The sequence below is a fragment of the Dermacentor albipictus genome, chromosome 2 (assembly GCF_038994185.2).
Source record: "Dermacentor albipictus isolate Rhodes 1998 colony chromosome 2, USDA_Dalb.pri_finalv2, whole genome shotgun sequence".
NCBI lineage: Eukaryota > Metazoa > Arthropoda > Arachnida > Ixodida > Ixodidae > Dermacentor > Dermacentor albipictus.
Genome location: NC_091822.1, coordinates 54951966 through 54971674, shown reverse-complemented (window position 1 = coordinate 54971674; position 19709 = coordinate 54951966). Strand labels below are relative to the sequence as shown.

General features: G+C 44.2%; 1 protein-coding gene across 3 annotated transcripts in view; it reads right to left on the bottom strand.

The window, feature by feature from the left end:
- The window catches only part of LOC135901819 (protein spinster homolog 3-like), a 96887-nt gene that overhangs the window by 29164 nt on the left and 48014 nt on the right, over positions 1 to 19709 (bottom strand). For all 3 annotated transcript variants that reach the window (XR_011512024.1, XM_065431667.1, XM_065431668.1), the window contains exons 4-8: positions 18533 to 18599; positions 14720 to 14856; positions 7546 to 7680; positions 6246 to 6441; positions 2169 to 2234 (exon numbers count right to left, since the gene is read on the bottom strand). Coding sequence is in view for 2 of the 3 variants with exons in the window: in XM_065431667.1 (XP_065287739.1) it covers positions 2169 to 2234; positions 6246 to 6441; positions 7546 to 7680; positions 14720 to 14856; positions 18533 to 18599 (601 nt within the window). In the remaining variant the exon portion in view is untranslated. The remainder of the gene's footprint in view (positions 1 to 2168; positions 2235 to 6245; positions 6442 to 7545; positions 7681 to 14719; positions 14857 to 18532; positions 18600 to 19709) is intronic.

The window sequence follows — 19709 nt, the reverse complement described above, 5'->3', positions numbered from 1 at the left end:
AAGCTCATTAAAAAAATTCACTCTGTAAAGGTAAATGTTCTTTTATCAATTAAGGACTTATCACATTCAGGCGCCCTTTTATTTTCCTTCTTCAAACTCACCAAATTTGGGCATGCATTCAATTAGGGGCTGCTTAGAGTTGGGCAAATATGGTGCGCATTTCCTGTTTTGCAAAATGAGTTTGATTTCTCATCTTGTTGAAGGCAATGTTGTGAATTTGAAATTGCTTTCACATTTATTGAACCTTTATGAAAAATGTAAGCACTTGCAACAGTCTTATTCACAATGCATGGTATTTAAACTTTCTAAAATTACATCTTTTATGGACAACTGGCCTCATGATTGCATTGTAATGTAATTAAGAAGAAACATCAGCTACTGTACAACAATGAAAAAGTTATCTTATGAAAAAGTATGCCAAACAACTGTTTTACCAATGTATATGAAGGGCACGACTACAGTCAAATCTGTTTATACTGAACTCAAAAAAGTGTCAGTGAGCTCAATGTTGCATGTAATTTGATATAAAAGAAATCTGAATACTAAATACACAATTTTTTTTCCCATAAAGATAAAGTTCCTTTTACTGAGAGAGACACTGACTGGTTATTAGTTAATGTTCTTTCAAGAAATCAGGTGTCCATAGGTGACGAGTTTCTTGAAGGCTCTAAAAAGTGTGCGAATGAAGTTCCTGAAGTGTATCCTCCTTTAAAGGTGTACTGAATGAAGTTTTAGTTGCAAACATCACATGTCAAGGCAAAACCTGGGCGATGTAAGAAAATTGAATCAACAGTACATTTGCACTGAAGTGGAAAACCAGCAATTTTAAATTTTTCCATGGTGCACTGTACCAACCAAGCACTTCCGAAAGTGGCACTGTGACATCATGTGACTACCTGGCCTTATGCACTGCCCACTGTAGTTGTGCCATTATCATACAGCTGCTTTTTCCATGTTTCCTTCCTCTCAGGAGTGCCTTTCTTTTTTTTTTTTTCATCTCACAATCAGTACGTCACTACTGTAGGAGTACACTCCGAATCTTGTTCCCAATTCAGTTGGCTACTCCTTCCTTGACCACTAAAGAGTAGCAGGCTGTATTGGCCTCAAGCTCCACCACTGGAAAAACTGGCGCCACCGTCGACGTGACGTGACATGAGGGATCACGTGGACACAGCGGCTGCGTCGTCTGCTTCGGAGGCGCCGAAGCGAGCTGAAAACGAAAGTTGAAAGTCCCAACTGCACTGCGGTTCTTAAGTGGTTAGGCTTTACCGCCTTGGGTGTCTGCTTGACAACATTTGAGAGTACTATAATAGGTAGTGACTGCCTTTGGAGGCATGCAGCATGGAAGGCTACTGCTCAGTGCCGCAGTGCCAGACGTACCCAACGGAGCTCGGTGTAAGCCTTATTCACATGTAGCCGCAGGAGAAGAAGCTGCGTGAAGCTTGGCTCGCGAAACCGACAGACAGCCATAGGCTGCAACTCGGGTATGCAGCAAGCACAGAGGCGAGGAAGATTTCTGCTACGGCGCCGGGATTGCAATGTTTGGTGAGTAGCAGAAAACGTGTACTGAGATGCTGCAGTGAGGCTTCATTCTGTTATGCTCCATTTGGTTATACAGAAAACCCAATATAAGAACATATTTAACATGGTTTACTCTCAGCGTTTGCCTACCTTTCATGCAAGAAGCCGGTTCGGGAGACTCCATCGCGACGACCACGCACATGCAGTGGCGTTTACTGTACGTATTTGGTAAAGAGATAGCGCCTGTAAACGATTCTGTTCATTCAGTTTGCCCAAGATTATTATATAGACAGTCAAAAGCTTCCCTCGTTTTAAGAGTACTTGCATAAATGTCTAGAAGGGCTGCCGCGTGGTGTTTTTATTGAGCGCCGTATGCGAAAGCTATGGGGAGTGCACCGCGTGATCCCTCATACTACGCAAGGGAGGCGCTTCCGACAGATGGCGACCCCGTAACTCCTCGCCGCCAATATTCATTTTAAAAAGCGAAGGAATCAGATGTGAGGGACCTTTGCACTTGTTAATGCAATAGTATTGCCTTCAAGGAACCGTTACAGGGTTATTTTAGGCACAGCTCACAACTTATGCACAAGAGATCTCTTGTACGGAAACCATCGCTGGTTGCCACTCTTCCAGCAGCCACCACTCACCAGAAGAATGTCGGCAACTATAGACCAGTTGAGGCAGATAGCTGTCATGCCAAAGAAGAACAGCACCTGCACAAAGTGGTACGCAGTCATCAGGATGTGGTGGTACGCATGTAAAAGAAGATGCACCACTCGGAAGCAGCATCCTCCCCAGCAATCATGAGCCTTTGTCATGCTTTACAGTACCAAGTGTTTCAGCTATGCCTGTCTCTAATCGTTATGGTTGAGGCAAAACAGAAATTTCTTCACTGGCGATTCGTAGTGTTAGTGGCAGAGACCATTTATTTTCATGATAATCATCAATAACATTATTATTATCAGTTATCTTTAATGTTGCCTTCATTTTATTGCTTACTTTACTACTTGATTACTTTAAAGCACATGCTTCAATTGCACATTTGAATACAGCCAGTGCTCACGGCATCTCTATGAAGTAGGTATCCCAAGACTGCCAGCACTTTTGACATAATTTGACTTCAAAGTGAAAAAGGAAGGCTTGCATCCCGAGTACGACAAGGAAAGGAGACAGGCGAGAACACAGGCGCTCAAGCGCATACTCGAACGCACCAACAGCAAAGAAGAAAACGTTAGATATACAGATGCAGCTGCGTACAGTACCAACGACCGATTCGCAATCAGCGTGGTCGACGAGAAGGGCGAACAACTTACAGCCACATCCATACGTGCCAAGGACGCGAGCACAGCGGAAGAGGTGGGCATAGCCCTGGCCATCGCAACGTGCAAGAAGGCCATGGTTACCGTGGTGACGGACTCACAAGAAGCATGCCGAAGGTATATGAACGGAAGGATTGGAAAGGCAGCGCTTCAGGTCTTGAACACCACCAAGATAGAAGCAGCACAAATTCTCTGGACACCGGGGCACGAGTCTCTCACGGGGAACCAGGCGGCGCACGCCGCGGCTCGAGATCATGCACGCCGAGCCATCTCCGACGCGCAGAGAACGCGTACCGACGACTGTGAAGAGGATGAAGAACGCATATCCAAGAAGTACTCGGATATCTTGGCGCACTACAGGAAGCAGAGGCGTCGCTACCCGCCCGCGCATAAGACGATGAGTAGGGACCAAGCGGTAACCTGGAGAAGACTACAGGCTGGAACGTACCCACACGGAACACTGCTGCACGCCATGTACCCGGGCATCTACGGGCGAGACTGCAAGTTCTGCCCGCCGGACACGCCGAACACCTTGCGCCATATGGTGCTGGAGTGCAGAAATAACCGCGAAGTACCACCGTCATCATCGCCACCAAGCGATAACAACCAGGAAGAAGCGGATATGGAGGAAGAATCGAAAGACCAGTGGGAGGCTCTGCTGGTGACGCAAGACCTTGACAGCCAGCTGCGGTTGGTGAACAGGGCTCGGGCGGCGGCAGCGAGCCATGGCTACCTGGACTGAGGAGGCCACCCACCTTTGGGCTCAAGAAGCCTGGTCTCAAAATAAAGTTTATTTCTCTCTCTCTTCTAGAAAAATGTTAAGATAAACTCCGTTGCACTTCACCACAACATTAAGAATGGATGCTTGGAAACTAGCTTCCTGGTGCAGAACGATTCCTGCCTCCATCCACGATCTGTGCAGCTTGCAGCAAAACAACAGCTTCCCTATCCCAACTTAACGGTTACAAAGACTGCAAAAGAAGGAGGGACATGCCTTACCACATTTTCAGTGAAGCTACTTAACTGCACAGCGCTCTCACTGTCCAACATTTCACAAGCCATTGGATCGCGACTTTGCTAAGAAGCAATCTGTGTGTTGTCCATTTTTTTTATCTTGTGTCCATGTTTTCTACGGTTAACTTTTAAAACCATTAATCCATACCAAATCCCTTAGCTTTCCAACATCCTGAGGTAAGCACAGGGCAGCCAGTAAGAAGAATCAGAAATCCAAAGGTGGCATGCAATGGAAACACACATACACCAAATTTAAAGTTAATTTGAGGAGAAAGGAAAAAAAATATACAGTTTTGCCTGAAAGGTGAAGCATTGATTGCAATAGTAAAATACTAAACAGCTATAAGTAAGGTCAGCAGTTTTATTGGCCATATGAATTCCGGTAAACATTCGCTTACTAAATAAATTACCAAGCACCATGTTGTGTGCACAGGCAAACATGAACGCATCTTACTCGATGATTGTGGAAACTCGCCGTTGAAACAATGAGATGATGAACAGCGGCAGCAGTGAAGAAGTTTCAAGCTCAGGTGGCTCATGAAACAATATGCTGTGTCAAGAATCTTAGTCAAACAAGGGTGGTGACCGTCTTGCACCGTACCTCGGGGAAATACATGCAGCATTAGCCCAGTACATACTTTCCTGTTCATGCTCATGCCACACCACATCAGCCAATTAATCATGATTAAATCATTAATCGAAAAATTGGAGAATTACACTTGCCATGCACAAGGCATTAGAGGTAATAAAATCACCTCCAGGGCTTGTTGAATGGGTGCCGCAATGTCAAAGTTAACCTGTTGAGGGGGGGCCGAGCCCCTCCCTGAAATATGGAGGGGGAGCCGAACCACCCCTGACTTTAGGCACTGTGTGCACTAAATCGGATGCCCAATTGTACCATGCATTTTCAGACTTAACCATGTCATTTGAACATGCATCACACATATGCAAAGAGCCCGGAGAAGTGTAGAGTAGAAATTTCATTAGGATCAATAAACTCTGGGTAACCACTGGTGGTGTGAAAGTCCTTTTAAGACATGAAGGTTCTATAAACTGATCACAGGCTTACCTCTGGGTGTAAAACTGTACCACAGCACAATGTAACTCATGACACCTCTGTTAACACTATGCTGTGATCTAAATAATTGCCAGTGTAGTACTATCAGATATTTCACAGCACACCAGTCAACTTCATAAAAGAAAAAGAAACAGCACAGAATAAAGATATGCATAACTGCGGTGTTTGCAAGCTATGCAAACTGAAAAGAATTCTTTATGCTTCCTTTTCACAGGCCTGAGCTTCCTGTACCTTGTGTCTCACTGCAGAAATAGCCTTCAGAAGAATCGAAAAGAGCTTTTGTATCTCGACTCTACTGCCTGTTATAATATCGCTCTGCTTGGGTAAGTGGTCAACAGTACACGTTTCCTGATTAACTCCATGTACAAGTTTAACGTAGTTGCAATTATTGCAGTTTAATGTTGCATTCGCGTGTATCCTTATTGTTAAATCCATCTTTAGCGTGTTGTCATATTACCAACTTGGGTAAAGGGCCCCTCACCAGGCCCCAGTGGAAATGTCAGTTATGCATTGAATGTTGTAAAGCACCACCTAGAAAGTGTTTTGCCACAAACATTTTTCAAATTAGTTCTATATTAGAGGAGATTGAAAAATTGCAGTAGAACTAATAGTGGAGCTAGTTGGTTCATTGTTTTCAAAAAACGAAATGCCAACAGAGACAGCACACTAAGAAATAACAAAGACAGGAGAAGGCTCTACTTGCCACTGTTTATTGAGGTCAAAAGCAGCTGAATACATGGCCATGGGGAGAAGGGGAAGAAAAAGAGGGAGCAGTGATGTGCAAGAACACAGAAGATGTATATGAAGGGAATCAAAAGATGAAAGAAAAATAAAGAAGCAGTGGAGGACGTCAAACATTGGAAAAGAAAGCTAAACCAGTGGTGATACCATATTCTCACAAAGTGGCACATAATCTTAAACACGTCGGCGTGAAATAAAAAATTCCTGCATTTTTTTCTGCACCCCTAAAACTTGCTACTTTGTGCCGCCCGATTGGATCTGACGACTCTAAGAAAGTAGAGTGTTCTATTAAACATACAAACCCTTTTGTAAAGTGTGAATAAGGGGTTGTATACCGCATACCGCTGAAGTGTGGAAAAGAGTATATCGGCCAAACTGGCCGATGTATTAATGAACGCCTGCGGGAGCACAAGATTTTGCTGAAAAATGGTTATGGGCCAACCAGATTAAGAAAAGAGGAGACGCCTGTGTCAGCATGCCGTCTCCCAATATTTACACAAATGAAAGCATGTCTATAGATAAGCTTTAGGTTTTGTTTAATTGGTCAAGGATAGTAGGTGCATGTGGCTTACCCAGGTGACATTAGGCATGCGGTGTGCCATGATGGCACCAACAAAGAGCAAGGGCACGCTGATGAGCATGCCCACGCCGCAGATGAGAGCGTCGGCCCGCACCGACCACTTGCGGAAGTACGAGGACAGGGCGCTGCCCGTGGTCACACCCACTATGCCCGCCAAAGTGGTGATGATGCCAAAGATGCGGTTCACTCTGCACGAGACCAGCACAGATGGCGCAGGCACGCTTACAACTGCTCAGCAATGCTGCACAGGCACTGACCACCTATTTGGTTGGTACCACACAAGAGAGCATGATGGCAAAGTGGTCAACTGCCATAAGAGGCTGCATATGACAAAACGGCATGCAGACTATAAAAACCTTAATACCGACTCAAACTTGATACAACGAGTAATCTTAGGTGCGCAGAAGGAGAAACAAAAGTTTTATCGGCATATGATATGTGTCACGAAAACATCCGTACTTCGATAATATATTTCTTTATCCAAGCCATGCTGCTCGCTTATTCACCCTCACTTTCCTCAGACGACACACTGCTGGAAGAGCCCACCTAGAGGTGTTAATTTGTGCCATCCAGTACGTTTCACATTCCAAACTGCTCAAAGACATGTGCCAGCAATGGAACAATCGGAATGGTGTGCAGTGGACCAAGAACAATTTAACAATCAAAGGCATGCAAAGACGGAAAATTCTATTTCATTCCACGGGTGCAAGTACCGTCACATGCCCCAAGGCAATGGGTGCAGTGAATGGCATCTGCTTTAGGAAAACGCAATGCGGCACCTGCGCTGTTTTCGTGTAGTAGCACAACTAGCAGCCAAAGAAAACTGCATTTTATGAGACCACCAGCACTGTCAAGGAATTTAATAGGTAGCACTGCAGCTGTCAGAACTTCCCAAGAGCAATTCGGTGTTCGTCACAAGACCATGTGGCAATCTCTACAGCTATCGAGAAGCTGTGGCTTCATTAATGCTTGACATAATTAATTAAGGAAAAGAGTGACTGGAGACTGTTTTCTTTACCATTGCCAAAAGAAAATGAAAGGAAGAGTGCAGCTTACATCAGTCATGAGAAGTAGCATACATGTGCTTTTCCAGATATCTGCTTGGCAAGCAGTTAGTTTCAACCACCTAATCAGCTCAATTAGTTAAATACACCACTTGAAGCTGCACCTTCCCCCAGCCCTCCAACAGACTCTATATCTTGAAAAGAAAGACGGTTATCTGGATGGACTCTTTTTTTTTTTTTGAGAACAGGCTTCCATCACAGACAAAGAGACAAAACATGCACACGCACCTTCCTTCATCAGCCTTGCCATCCGGACTGTAGAGCATGAGGGCATGCGTCATGTAGCTGGCTGCCCACCAGGACAGGGCACCCGTGGCAAACGTGACGCACGTAAAGCCCAGGGTGGACCAGATGTACGAGCGGCTGCGATTGGGAACAGTGGGGTTCGTACAGAATATCCGACTCCAAATTCAAGGAAAATTCTACTATTTCACGGATGTCAAAGGCCAAAATTCAAGGAGGTGTTTTTTAAAAGTTAACTTTCCCGCTGTAATGATGTCAATCACCTTCGGCCATGATGGTCACTACAGTGTCCAGTTTCAGCCAACAATAATCAACGTGTTAAAGCCAAATGGGCGAAACTTACTTTTGTTCCAGGCGTTTCTAGAGCGTGGGGCTCAGAAATTGAGCCATAATGGCTGCAGTGTAAACCAACTACCAAAGCAATAAAACAGTGGCATGGCTTGGTCATGCTTGATCTGGCTTTGTCTAGCTGACCTGGCTTTGACCACACAAGGCTTGTTGCTTATGAAAAGTAGAGATACACTGAACTTGGCTGTCAATGCGAAGAAAAACTATGGAATGTTAACTTGGGCTGGTTGGTAACACGATGAAGTGGAACCAAATGATAGCACAAGAGACAGGAAATGTTCGTTTTATTCTGTCTGTCCTGTCTCTTGCACTACCACTTGAGAAACTCTAAATAACTTTTTTACACCTCCCTCATGTATTTAAGAATGCATATGAGCAACAAGAGACAGTGCAATGATGAATATGAACTGCACGCCCTAATGTGCATTGCTTGTTCCAACATGAAGAAAACACCGCTTAGCATGACGCTGGAAGTGCTGCAAACTTCCGTGACATAGGTCTTTTTGTGCTAAATGTATAAAAATATCCCTCTGAAAAAATTCCTTACCAGTTTAAACTTGCCAGTTTGAATTGATGAAATGCTTGTCTTAAATGCACCTTTAGCTATTTCTTCAGGAATCGTGTTTCAGAAGAAAAAGAAAGGAAGAACCACCCTGACAAATCTGTGTAACGGCCACTGTAACTACACAATTCATTCATTCATTCATTCATTCATTCATTCATTCATTCATTCATTCATTCATTCATTCATTCATTCATTCTTTATTCAAGCCAACTTATGCAAATTGTCTTGGGAGGCATAGGAAAAGGCACGTAACGTGCCTGAAGAGGCTATGTCACCTAGACAACAGCCACAAGTGCAATAATTTTTTTCTGTTATATACATCACACAATCACAATCACGTACATACATCAGTGCAAAAACAACAATTATTCTTTTCTGCTCTTCAGAAAGTTGCATGCAAGCTTAATGCTGCGTTTAACCTGTTCTCTATGAAGTCCAGAACAAGTCCATGTGCTCCCACGTGCTGAGATTAGCCATATCAGCTGCATCATAAAATCCTAAGGCAAATAAAATGTCTTAGGCATGGTATGAAAATCGTCTCTGAATAGTTTGTGCCAATTCTTCTCAAACTTGTGATGGAAATTTAGAAGTTTGAGGCTTCATAAGCTCGCCACAGCATAATGAATTTGTGACAGAAAGCACTTGGATACCATGAAAAACTGCTTTGGGAATTTAATTCTTAGTATTTTGTTTGTTTTCTTATTCAGTTGCATCAAGTATAAATTCTTAAATTCGAAAATAAAATTCTGGTTGTGAAGGGTTAGGGAACCACTGAAACAAGTCTACAAAAGTTTACATCCTGGCTTGAGCCACTTATGGCCAGTGGTGCAGATAGAAATTTATTTCTTGTGGGTAGGGGTCTCCTCTGGCCACTACTGCAAATACAGTCGAGACCCGCAGTAATGAAATCCCGAGGCAACAAAATTCTCGCCGCAACGAAATATTTTCGGATCCCTGGCAAACGCCCACGGGAGTCAATGCTATCCTATCTCGCGACAACGAAATATTTTTCTGCAGCAATCCCTCATTAACTAAATCTTCTGAAACAACAGTCCGTAAATAATCCGCAAGTAGTCCGCAAACACTAATTGTGTCCAGAAACTGCTCAAATGCATTCGTTGTGCACTTAAATTGCATGAACTACTGCCACAGCACAGTTGCGTGGCTGCCGCCATTATTGTTTACAATTAAGAAAGAGCCTCGTGACAGGCGACAGGGATGACGCTTTATCAGTGGGCTTTGTGCACCGTCACGCATGGTTGTGTGCTTAGTGTCATCGGTGCTAGAGTGCGTCAAATGTGTGTCTGTGTGCCAATTGGACCATTTGCTTTGCCAGCCTGCTAAGGTGCCGCCTCCAGCCAAAAATCGGAAATTTATGACACTGCAGGATAAGGCTCCAATTATTGCCCAAGACAAAAAGGGCAGGAAGAAAATGGATATTGCCGACGAATTTGGAATTGCATGCTGTTCGATATCTACGATTCTGAAAAACAAGGCCTCCATTCTCGGCGCGCTCAGAAATGATGCGAGTGCAAAGAACAAAATGGTGAGCACTGCGGCATTTCCAGACGTAGACAAAACGGTGTTCGCAAGGTTTTGTAGACAGCGTGCCAACAAAATGCCGTTGTCTGCCAGAGTGCTTCAGCAGAAGACGCTGGACTTTGCGTGCACTCTCGGGCATGCTGATTTTAAGGCTAGCCCTGGCTGGTCGAGCAGCTTCAAGGCCCGCCGCGACAGAGTGGCCAAAGTTATTTCTGGGGAGGCAGCTGCCGTTGACCCTTTAACACCTCGTCGTGGCTGCTGACCAATAAAGAAGTATTGGACCAGTTCAAGCCCTCGGACGTTTATAACACAGATGAGACGGCCTTATTCTACGAGATGCTGCCATCGAAGACCCTTGACTTAAAAGGCCAGAAATGCCACAGGGGGAAACACAGCAAGCAGCGTGTAACTATTTTGTTGTGCACTATAAACGGCCACTGCTTGTATTCGGCAGAAGCAAGCCCTGCTGCTTCAAGGGAAATCGTCGGCTGCCTGTACAAAACACCGCGAACCTGAAAGCATGGATGATACAGGCCATATTTGACAGCTGGCTCGAGGCCTTCGGTACGGACATGCGGAAGGCAGGCAGGTCAGTCTGGCTTTTTTTAGGACAATTGCAGTGCCCATAATGTTGACAACGTAGAGCTTTGAAACGTACACTTATTTTTTTTTTCCACCGAACTGTACTTCCGTGCTGCAGCCGCTTGATCAACGCATCATTCATAGCATCAAGTGCAGGGAGAGGCTGATTCAGCGTCTGCTGCTGAACGTCCAGTTGAAGTGTCCCATCGTAGTGGACATGTTCATGGCGCTTGAGATGGTGGCCGCCGTATGGGTTGCGATGTCGCCAGCCGTGATAGCTAATTGTTTTAAACATGCCGGCTTCATTGCCACTCAGCAAGCATCATGCGCTGATCCAGTGGCATCGCAAGAAGATTTGCCTGAAGGCGCACTCGATGACAGTGCTGGCGAAGCAGTGCCGCCATCGCTGGCCCACTCATGGGTTGAACTTTCTGCCATGACAGACGTGTTCCAGATGGCCTCAGCATTGAAGAAATTGTTCGTGTGAATGAAGGTGTTGTCATGCATGAAGAGATGACCAATGAGGTCATCATAAGTAGCGTTTGTGAAGGTGCCGACGACCACCACATACCTAATCATGAGAAGACAGTGAACCCGCGGGATGTGTTGGATGCCATCGATGTTATTCGTTCGTTTTTCAGTGAGCACGATAACGACATGGCAATGGACCACTTCTTGCAGTGTGAATCGAGCGCAGTAAAATTGCTGCAAGGCAAGGCTCGGCAAAGTAAGCTGACTGACTTTTGACAATAATTTTTTTTTTTCTTGCAAGCCAATTCTCTTCCCTGTTTTTACTGCTTACGAAATTCCTGCAAAGGCGAAATTTTTTGCTTTCCCCGGTGATTTTGTTATTGCGGGTTTCAACTGTATACGCAAAGTGCCTCAAGCGGCCAGTCGTCTGGCAATTTTGCATGTATTCGCAGGCTTCTTTCACTCTTGAAAAAAACCCTTTTATGCAGCACATATTGAGCAACAGAAAGCTGTGGTGGGAGTTTTTCATACTTCTCAACAATTTTCTCATTGACACCATTAATCTAATTATAATAATATTTGAGAAGTTGCTAAATAATTAAGGCTAATTATGTAATTAGGCAGAATGCAAAAAAAATAATCTGATTATCTTTAAGCGATGGCAAAGGTTATTACCTTGTTCCTGTCCAGCTACATGGCATTTGCATATTTTTAAATCTCTGTGCATGATATTTGGGACACCGTACGTGCGTGTGTGTGTGTGTGTGTGTGTGTGGTGATTGGATTTTTGAATGGGCCAAGCATATTTACAACTTCGAGGTTATCTTTGGTTTGTTTACCCAAAACTGTTGGGTAAATAAACCAAAGATAATTAAGGCTAATTATGTAATTAGGCTGAATGCAAAAAAATAATCTGACCTCAGTGGACCAACCCTTTTCAAGGGATACAGGGAATTCTTCCGACTTACGAATAATTCTGTGTTCCTCGAAAAAGGTTTGTCTACCGAGTGAAACTATTACATAAATAAACTAAGCTAAAAATAACCACGAAGTTGTGCTTCTTATCCTTGTGTATATAAAGGTTTTCCCGGCTAACTTTAGCCAGAGCTTAAAAATATGCGAATGCTACGTAGCTGGACAGAACCAAGGTAATGTTTCCCATCGCTTGGAGATGCTCAAATTATTTTTTTTTTCATTCTACGTAATTAGATAATTAGCCTTAATCAAATTCTCAACTTTTATATTTAGGTTAAAAGTGTCAATGAGAAAATTGTAGATCGACATGAAAAACCCCGATACAGCTTACTGCTGCTCAATGCACGCGACATAAAAGTGTTTTTCCAAGCCTAAAAGAAGCCGACAAATGCAAGCAAAATTGCCATGCGACTGGCCGCTTGAGGCACAAACATTCACCGTTGACATCACTACTAATTATCGTCAATCAAAGCAAACAGCACAGAAAGCTTCGCTTACATCGATTTCCACAGTACGTGGGATCTGCATAATTTTTCGCCACCTCCATTCTTGACATTCTTTATGTGCATCCTCCCACCCCCTCCTCATACGTATCACCCCACTCCCCTCTTTAAAACTCCTTTCCGTCAGTCACTGTCACACTTTTCAATATTCAGCAGGTTGTTGAACAGAGCGGCGGCCCCTAACATTCCATAGACATAGATATATTTGTTTCTACCTGGACGTCGCAGCCATTGACCTACCTCCCCTCCCACCTGTTTCTTGGTGCTGTTTCCTAGTTCCAATGGCCCTGTACCCTCGTCCTTGATACATACCGCCATGTGCAAATCAGCATTCTGCCGGTCTTTTTCTGTTGTCCACTTTTTTTTTTGCACTGTTTTCATTCTTCAAGATATGTACAAACTAGCCCATCAGCAAGCTCTTCCCAAGTTTATTCACATAATGAAAGTCAGAGACAAGGAAAAGAAACAAGAAAAAGGCTGGGGGTCAAGGGGGGGAGGTATTATGCATTTCCTAGACAAGAAATTCGCGATATTTTCGGAATGCTTTTCTTCCATGCAGTGTGGTCGACCATTCGGTCAAGTAACGGAAATTAGAAGCTCTTTGACGACAAGGCCTGATGGTGAACAACAATGACCCGAGTTTTAAGCACGTGCTCATCCCATGTTTGTCTGTGCGTGTAATGTTTAACGCTGGTGCCCCTTCAACAGCTGCCGTTACCATGATCCAAAACGAGGTAGAGGCACATTGGGGCCACAATGTTCTGTCTGCTGCAGGCGCTGAGCAACACTTTTCTCACCAAAAGCAGTGCTTTCCTTGCACTCATTTGACACAAGGAGTGAGGTCCTAAACATAGCGGTCCTAAACATTGGATTCAGGGGAGGGGGCATTCTACAGATGAATTTCTTTTGTTGCCTCCCTGTCCACGCCTCAAAAGTAGGCTTGCAAGCAGCAAGGTCAGGCTGCGCGTCTCTTATCCACGGAGGACCTCATCACTGGTGGACTTTGTGGGTGCAACCAGTGACATGCACAAAGCAAGGGTTGGTCATCCTCCACAAAAAGATAAAGTCATCAGTATATCAACAAAGAAAAATGTTCAGTTACTTCAGACAGTGTTGTGCATGCTTGTCGATTTTCCCTTCAAGAAAGTGTTTGTCTCTCTCCACTCACGCAATTGCTATGTTTCTGCTATAGGCATACACGCCTGGTGGGAGCAGCAACACGGATGAACTTTTGTGTTCACTTCAAGAATGTTTCGACACCGGCCATGAATAAAGTTGAGGTTCTCGAAAATTCCTGGCATCTTGAGATGGGCTCTTTTAATTACGCACTAGACGGCATGTTCCCTCCGTGGGAGGTGAAATGTAAGTAAATTGCCATAATATTCACTATTACAAGTACTGTAATTATTGTAAATAGCCTCTCTTTACTTTTTGCTCCCCACTCTGTGCTCTCTCCAATTTTGTTCCCTCTTCATTGCACCATCCCCCTTTCTGGCCAAAGTTCAGGTGTCAGCCATCACCAGTGCAGCAAGCAAAATTATCTTTCTTCCAACAAGCACAAATGTAGTTGCTTTTTCCACAATCAGACATGAGCTGACACGGACGATTAGTTAGCTGCACCTTTCACCTATTTGTTTTTGGTGCAACGGAGAAGACATTTTGAGCAAGTACATTAGAGAGGGGATTGCCCCCATGACCATCCCCCACTCTTCCTTCAGACCGCCACTAGCCTTTGACTTGCTTTCACACTAAAGCTTTCCCCTTTCGCCGATGTTGCCGCGTCCTGAAACTTTCTGTTCCATGAGGAAGAAGGAGGGGGGGTGGGGTTCGTAAAAAAAATTGGAGAGGGGGGTTCGACTCCCCCCCCTCCTCATCCCTCTGGCTAAGCCAATGTTTGCGGCCATTGGTATAACGAACAATAAACCGTTAAGAAACTCCATTAATATGATACCATGTTACCTAGTTTTATGCCAAAGGGATTACGTTGCATACTTGTCATCTTTCTCTTTGCACTTATGTACATGCTTTTTTTTCTCAGTGTGTGGAACTTCTGATGTGCATTTTTAGTAGCCTTTTCCTTTTTCTGACTAACTTCGGCGCACGGGCAGTGCAAGAAAAGTGGCGCATGCCATCTGGCAACAAATGAAAGTACGAACAACACAGGTGAGCTTACTTGGCAACCAGGGAAAACAGGTCATCCTTAAGCGTAGAAGGGCCCATGGTGGTGGCTCCTTCACTGGCACCCCGGAGAGGCTCGCGCAATACAAACAACACCAGCAGCACTGCCAGCGCGCCAAGCACGGGGGTCACCTGTAACAAGTGTGGAGGGTGCGAAGGAGGTGTTACATGCAAATTTGCGTTACATATTGCAGCTTCAAGGCTCCATATTCGTCTTGGAAAGTTTTGAGCCTCAGAATACCTGGATAATGCATGCCACAGGCCAAAATCAACAGAATATGCCAGTTTAGGTCCACAACACATGGGAGAGAAAACAGATGGATAAACGGATCGCCATAAGGTGATGTGAATAATCAAAGAAATATTTCAGAATCACAAGAGCTAGAAACAACAGCGAGAACACACTCGAGCAATGTCAGAAACGTGACGCAGCACTGATGTAGCCAGGCTCATGCTGTCATGGCTTTCTTGTGGTACTTTTATAGCAATGCCAAACAGATGGCAATGCCCTCCCCCCCCCCCCCCCCAAGCCAGTGCAGTCAACAATTCACATGTATGACCTACTGTGGGATAGAGATTATAAACAGGGATAAGGTGCCTCAGAAAGGCTGCCAACATTTCAATAGGAGGACCTACCTTCGTCACAGGCGGCCTCGTCATCCTCAGCATGTTAGTTTTAAAGGGTTACAAAGATAAGTCCTCCTATCGAAACGTTGGCCAGCCTTTCTGAGGCACCTTATCCCTGTTCATAACGTTTATACGGCAGTGTGATGTTCCACATCTGTGAGCCCTTTCCTAGATTATGTATGACGTACACATTGCTTGTACACTGCACATGCCTGCCCTCAAACAGCAGTCGAACCTAGATACAGCGAGCACTGATATAAAAAAGCAGATAAAAGTTGTCTCACTGCTATTACAGCACAACATATACATGCTTATAACGAACATTGGATATAACAAAAGCTATTTTTGTATCAGCTGCGACTTGATTATAACAAGGTTTGACCGTTGAGATTTATTTGAGAACCAACAGCTCATTCTGCCACACCTTGATGCTGATCCTACCTGCTTTCTGTCTGATATTGAAAGCAACATTACTAGAACTAGTTCAATTTCACAGCTCCGCTGAAAACACGGGCCCCATGGCGGTCGCGATATCTAATGCCACTATGATCAAGTCGCGCTACCGGCAATGCATCCGGTTGCATGCTTTCTTTGCTGCGGCTGCACCTCACATGGTTGCTTTGTTGCTATGCATTTGTTGGGTCCTGCAGAAGTTTGTTTGGAGGTTTGAGTATTCGGAGCTCGCACTGGTCTGCGGAGGTGTGCAGCCTGGCTTGTGTCAAGCATGCAATATGCCAACCTGTTTGCTCCCGGTTGAAAAAGCTTCTATAAGTCGTCAGCCAAGCGCCACATTTAATGTGTAAGCATTCTTTACGTACCACAGGTCCGTCATGTGTAAAGTATAATGCCTTGTATCTGCACAGAAATGGCAATTTGCAATGTTAAGACATTTAATTGTTATGATAATATAAATGTAGATGATTGGTAGCTTTATAAGCGATAAGGAACAATTTAAAGAAACAAAACTTGATCAGAGTGAATACCAACAGGGATACATAGGGCTCCACAGAAAATGCATAGGGGAGCTAATACTAGGGGTGGGCTAACTTGAAATTTGGAGGTGGGCCAACTCGAAGTTTGGGGGTGGGCCAACTTGAAATTTTTGGGCGGGCCAACATAAAATTTGGATGTGGGCCAACATGAAATTTGGATGTGGGCCAACATGAAATTTGGATGTGGGCCGATTTGAAATTTGTAGGTCGAGCAACATAAATTTTGGGGTCCCAGCCATGGTTGCTAAGTAGTTACGGTGTTGGGCTGAGCACAAGGTCACGGGGTCAATTTCGGGGTGGGCCAACTTAAATTTGTGGGTGGGCCAGCGCACAATATGACTATCTTTCTCCAAGGAAATGCATAGCATATGTAGGATGTAAGGGAGCTCTCTATTTGTAGATAGTGCGATAAACAAGAATTTTAAAACTTTTTCATGCTCTCTGATAGGTTCTTCATTCTTTTGCTTCTTCCCTCATTAGCTATCCGGCTTTTGTCCCACTTCTGCATAATCGATTATGAACTGCCTTAGCTAGCAGACTCATCCAGTCATGATGGATGTCGGAGTAGATTCACAGTATAGGATATCTGACGAAATTGAAGCTTACACCTTACATACAGATCCTAGTACGAATCCCTCAGGATACATACTGCACTTGCCAAGCTGTCAATCATAGTGAAAACCATGAACTCTAATTACGAAGGCAGTATAGCTTTTTAATGGAGTAAAAAATTGATGTAGAAAAGCGAACGTGAGGGCAGTGCCAAGCTGCCGCGCCGCTGGAGCAGCAGCCGACGCCGCCAACTGGTAGCCGGACTAGACTGCAGCGCTGTTAGTTCTGAACACCGTGTGGACCACATGCTTCGCGACCACTTGTGGACCACATGTGTGGACCAACGTGCGGACCACATGAAAAGTGGTCTTTGTCTGCCCTCACTTGCATTCTGCTGCAAACAATGGAGGTGTTTTTTATTTCAGAATACCTATTATCTTATCTTACAGCTATGTCTTGACCTAGGTAATTACCCCACCCTCTTATATTTTTTCATGCATCGATCATAGCACTAAAGTTAGTATTAACATATGTCATACAAAGGCATGCCTGCACGTTTGATCCAACAGCTTTTGGAGGACTGGAATCACCCCCCAGATCAGCCTCTTCCGTGCAAGACTTCGTTTTTGTGAAGTATTAGCTAAAATTATATAACCAGAAATTCTCCCTTACTTCTGTATCTATGAATTCTACCACTCTCTGTAATGCCTTCAAGCTTTAAGGGTACTTATAAATTAAATGAAGAGGGGAAATAATATAAGCAATACTGGCTGCTTTTTGCATTAGTGTGGCTGTTCATTAGCATGTTGGATACACTAGTTCAAGTTCAAGTTAATTCTTATTCTAGTACAGACCAGAAACGCTAGAAAAGCCCTGTTCTTTTGTGCATTCTGTACACATCATACAGAAACTGCAAAGTTATTTGAAGGTTCCCAGATAGACCAGATTGATATCAGGGAAATAAAAAGTTATGCACAAGAGATCTTCAATCACAAGAGTTGGTCTCACACACTTCTTTATCAACACTGTTATTGAACATAAGATTTGAAGAGAAGAATAAAAGTAACTAAAAGCTGCACTACATAAAAATGATGACAGTGGAGTCAAAACAAACATTCTCTGTGCAACTAGTCACTTCTGTGTTGTCCTTCACTTCCATGCATGACACAGGCCATCACATTAGAAGAGCCTGTGAAAAACAGCAGTCACATCAAGTTTATAGAGAGGCATGCTCACTATTCTTTTACTTGATCACAGCCCACTTTAATAACACATTCAACATTCGAGTTATGCTTCATTTACTACATGCTGCCAATTTCAAAAATTAACATTCAAAGCGTTAGCTGTGCTTCTGCATTCATCTTACTGGAAATATCAAAAATTGATAGTGAAGTTTAATATCACAAAGGATGTTGGGCCAAATATCTTTTTATTCCTTTGCACTGATCCCGTGATGCATTCAGGAGGTGCCCACTGTAAAAGGAGCTGTGATACGCCTGGCCATCAATATCAGTCGGTTCAAGAAAAATTGCCTTCATTTTTACAAGCAGCAAGAATGTGGAAGGCCACGAACACAGCCCTTTCACTTTCAGAAAACCTCCCAGAGTATGAGAATCTTGATGTCCAGAGTTGCTTACCCTCAGGGCCCAGTACCATCCATGCAGCGCCTCTGCCATAGACGCACCAACGATGTAGCCTAGACCACTGCGCGGAAAACACAGTCAGCAGAATGCAATGGATAAAGGTGCACATCTTTCGCACAGCTGTGGCGTTATTTCCATATCAATGTGAGGAGCAAATGTGAGAGCAGCAAAGTGTGTGCAACGGGCCTTGCCCGGGCCCTGTGCACTCAGATCGGTATATAACGACTGCATGTATCTGCACATTTCCTGGTCCCCTTCAAATCGCTTTTCAATGGTTGCTTACCCTGTGGCATTGCCATAGGGGCTTCACAACAAATTACGTGCCTCTATATTTGCGTGGCACCATTTCCCTCTGTATGGCGCCACCAATGAACTGACACGGATGCATATGTTTATATGTGCACATATGTGCACATTTACACAAGCCATACTGGAACCTCGGCCAGACTGCGAATTCAGATGCAGAGCCATTTGTGCATTACTTGCATTCCCGCACGGGGCATTATTCGTGGCTGTGAAGGGCCATCGGACAGACCATTCATTCCCACCTATCTGTCCGCATCATCGCCAGTAATAACCTTCTTTCTCGCTCCTTTCCTTTATCACTGCATCATCATAACTGCATCATTTAATGAGAAATTAACATCTTTGAAGACCACCTGTCCTTGAACACATCACTTGAGTGGTGCAAGAAGTGGCAAATATCAGTTAATGTGAAAAAGTCCACAGCAGTTACTGTGGCTTGCACTTGTAAAGCCATGTTTCATGATACCACGATTTTGAAAAAGAGCCGTGATACCACCACCCGAGAGTTATCGGAAGCATTCTTCATACAGTCATTGGGGTCACAGTGCATATGTGTGCCTTCTTTAACCTTGTACAGTGCTGAATATGGTTCTTTGGGTTCTGTCGCATGAGGGCGCTCTTGTGATCGGATGTTGGTGGTTCCTGCACATGGTGCTCACTGTGCATTTTCCCCTAGTTTCTGCAGTCTATAAAGGAGTGACGCAATAAAATGATGTCAGTTGAGAATAGCGCCTTGTCCTGTCGTCTTTCTTGTGTCCGGTGTTTTGCGCTAAACAAAGTAATTATGGATTGCAACAGTAATACGTAAGCTTTATTTTTTTTCTTAAGAGGAGTCTAAGGCTAGCAACTATGCCTATTAGGTTAC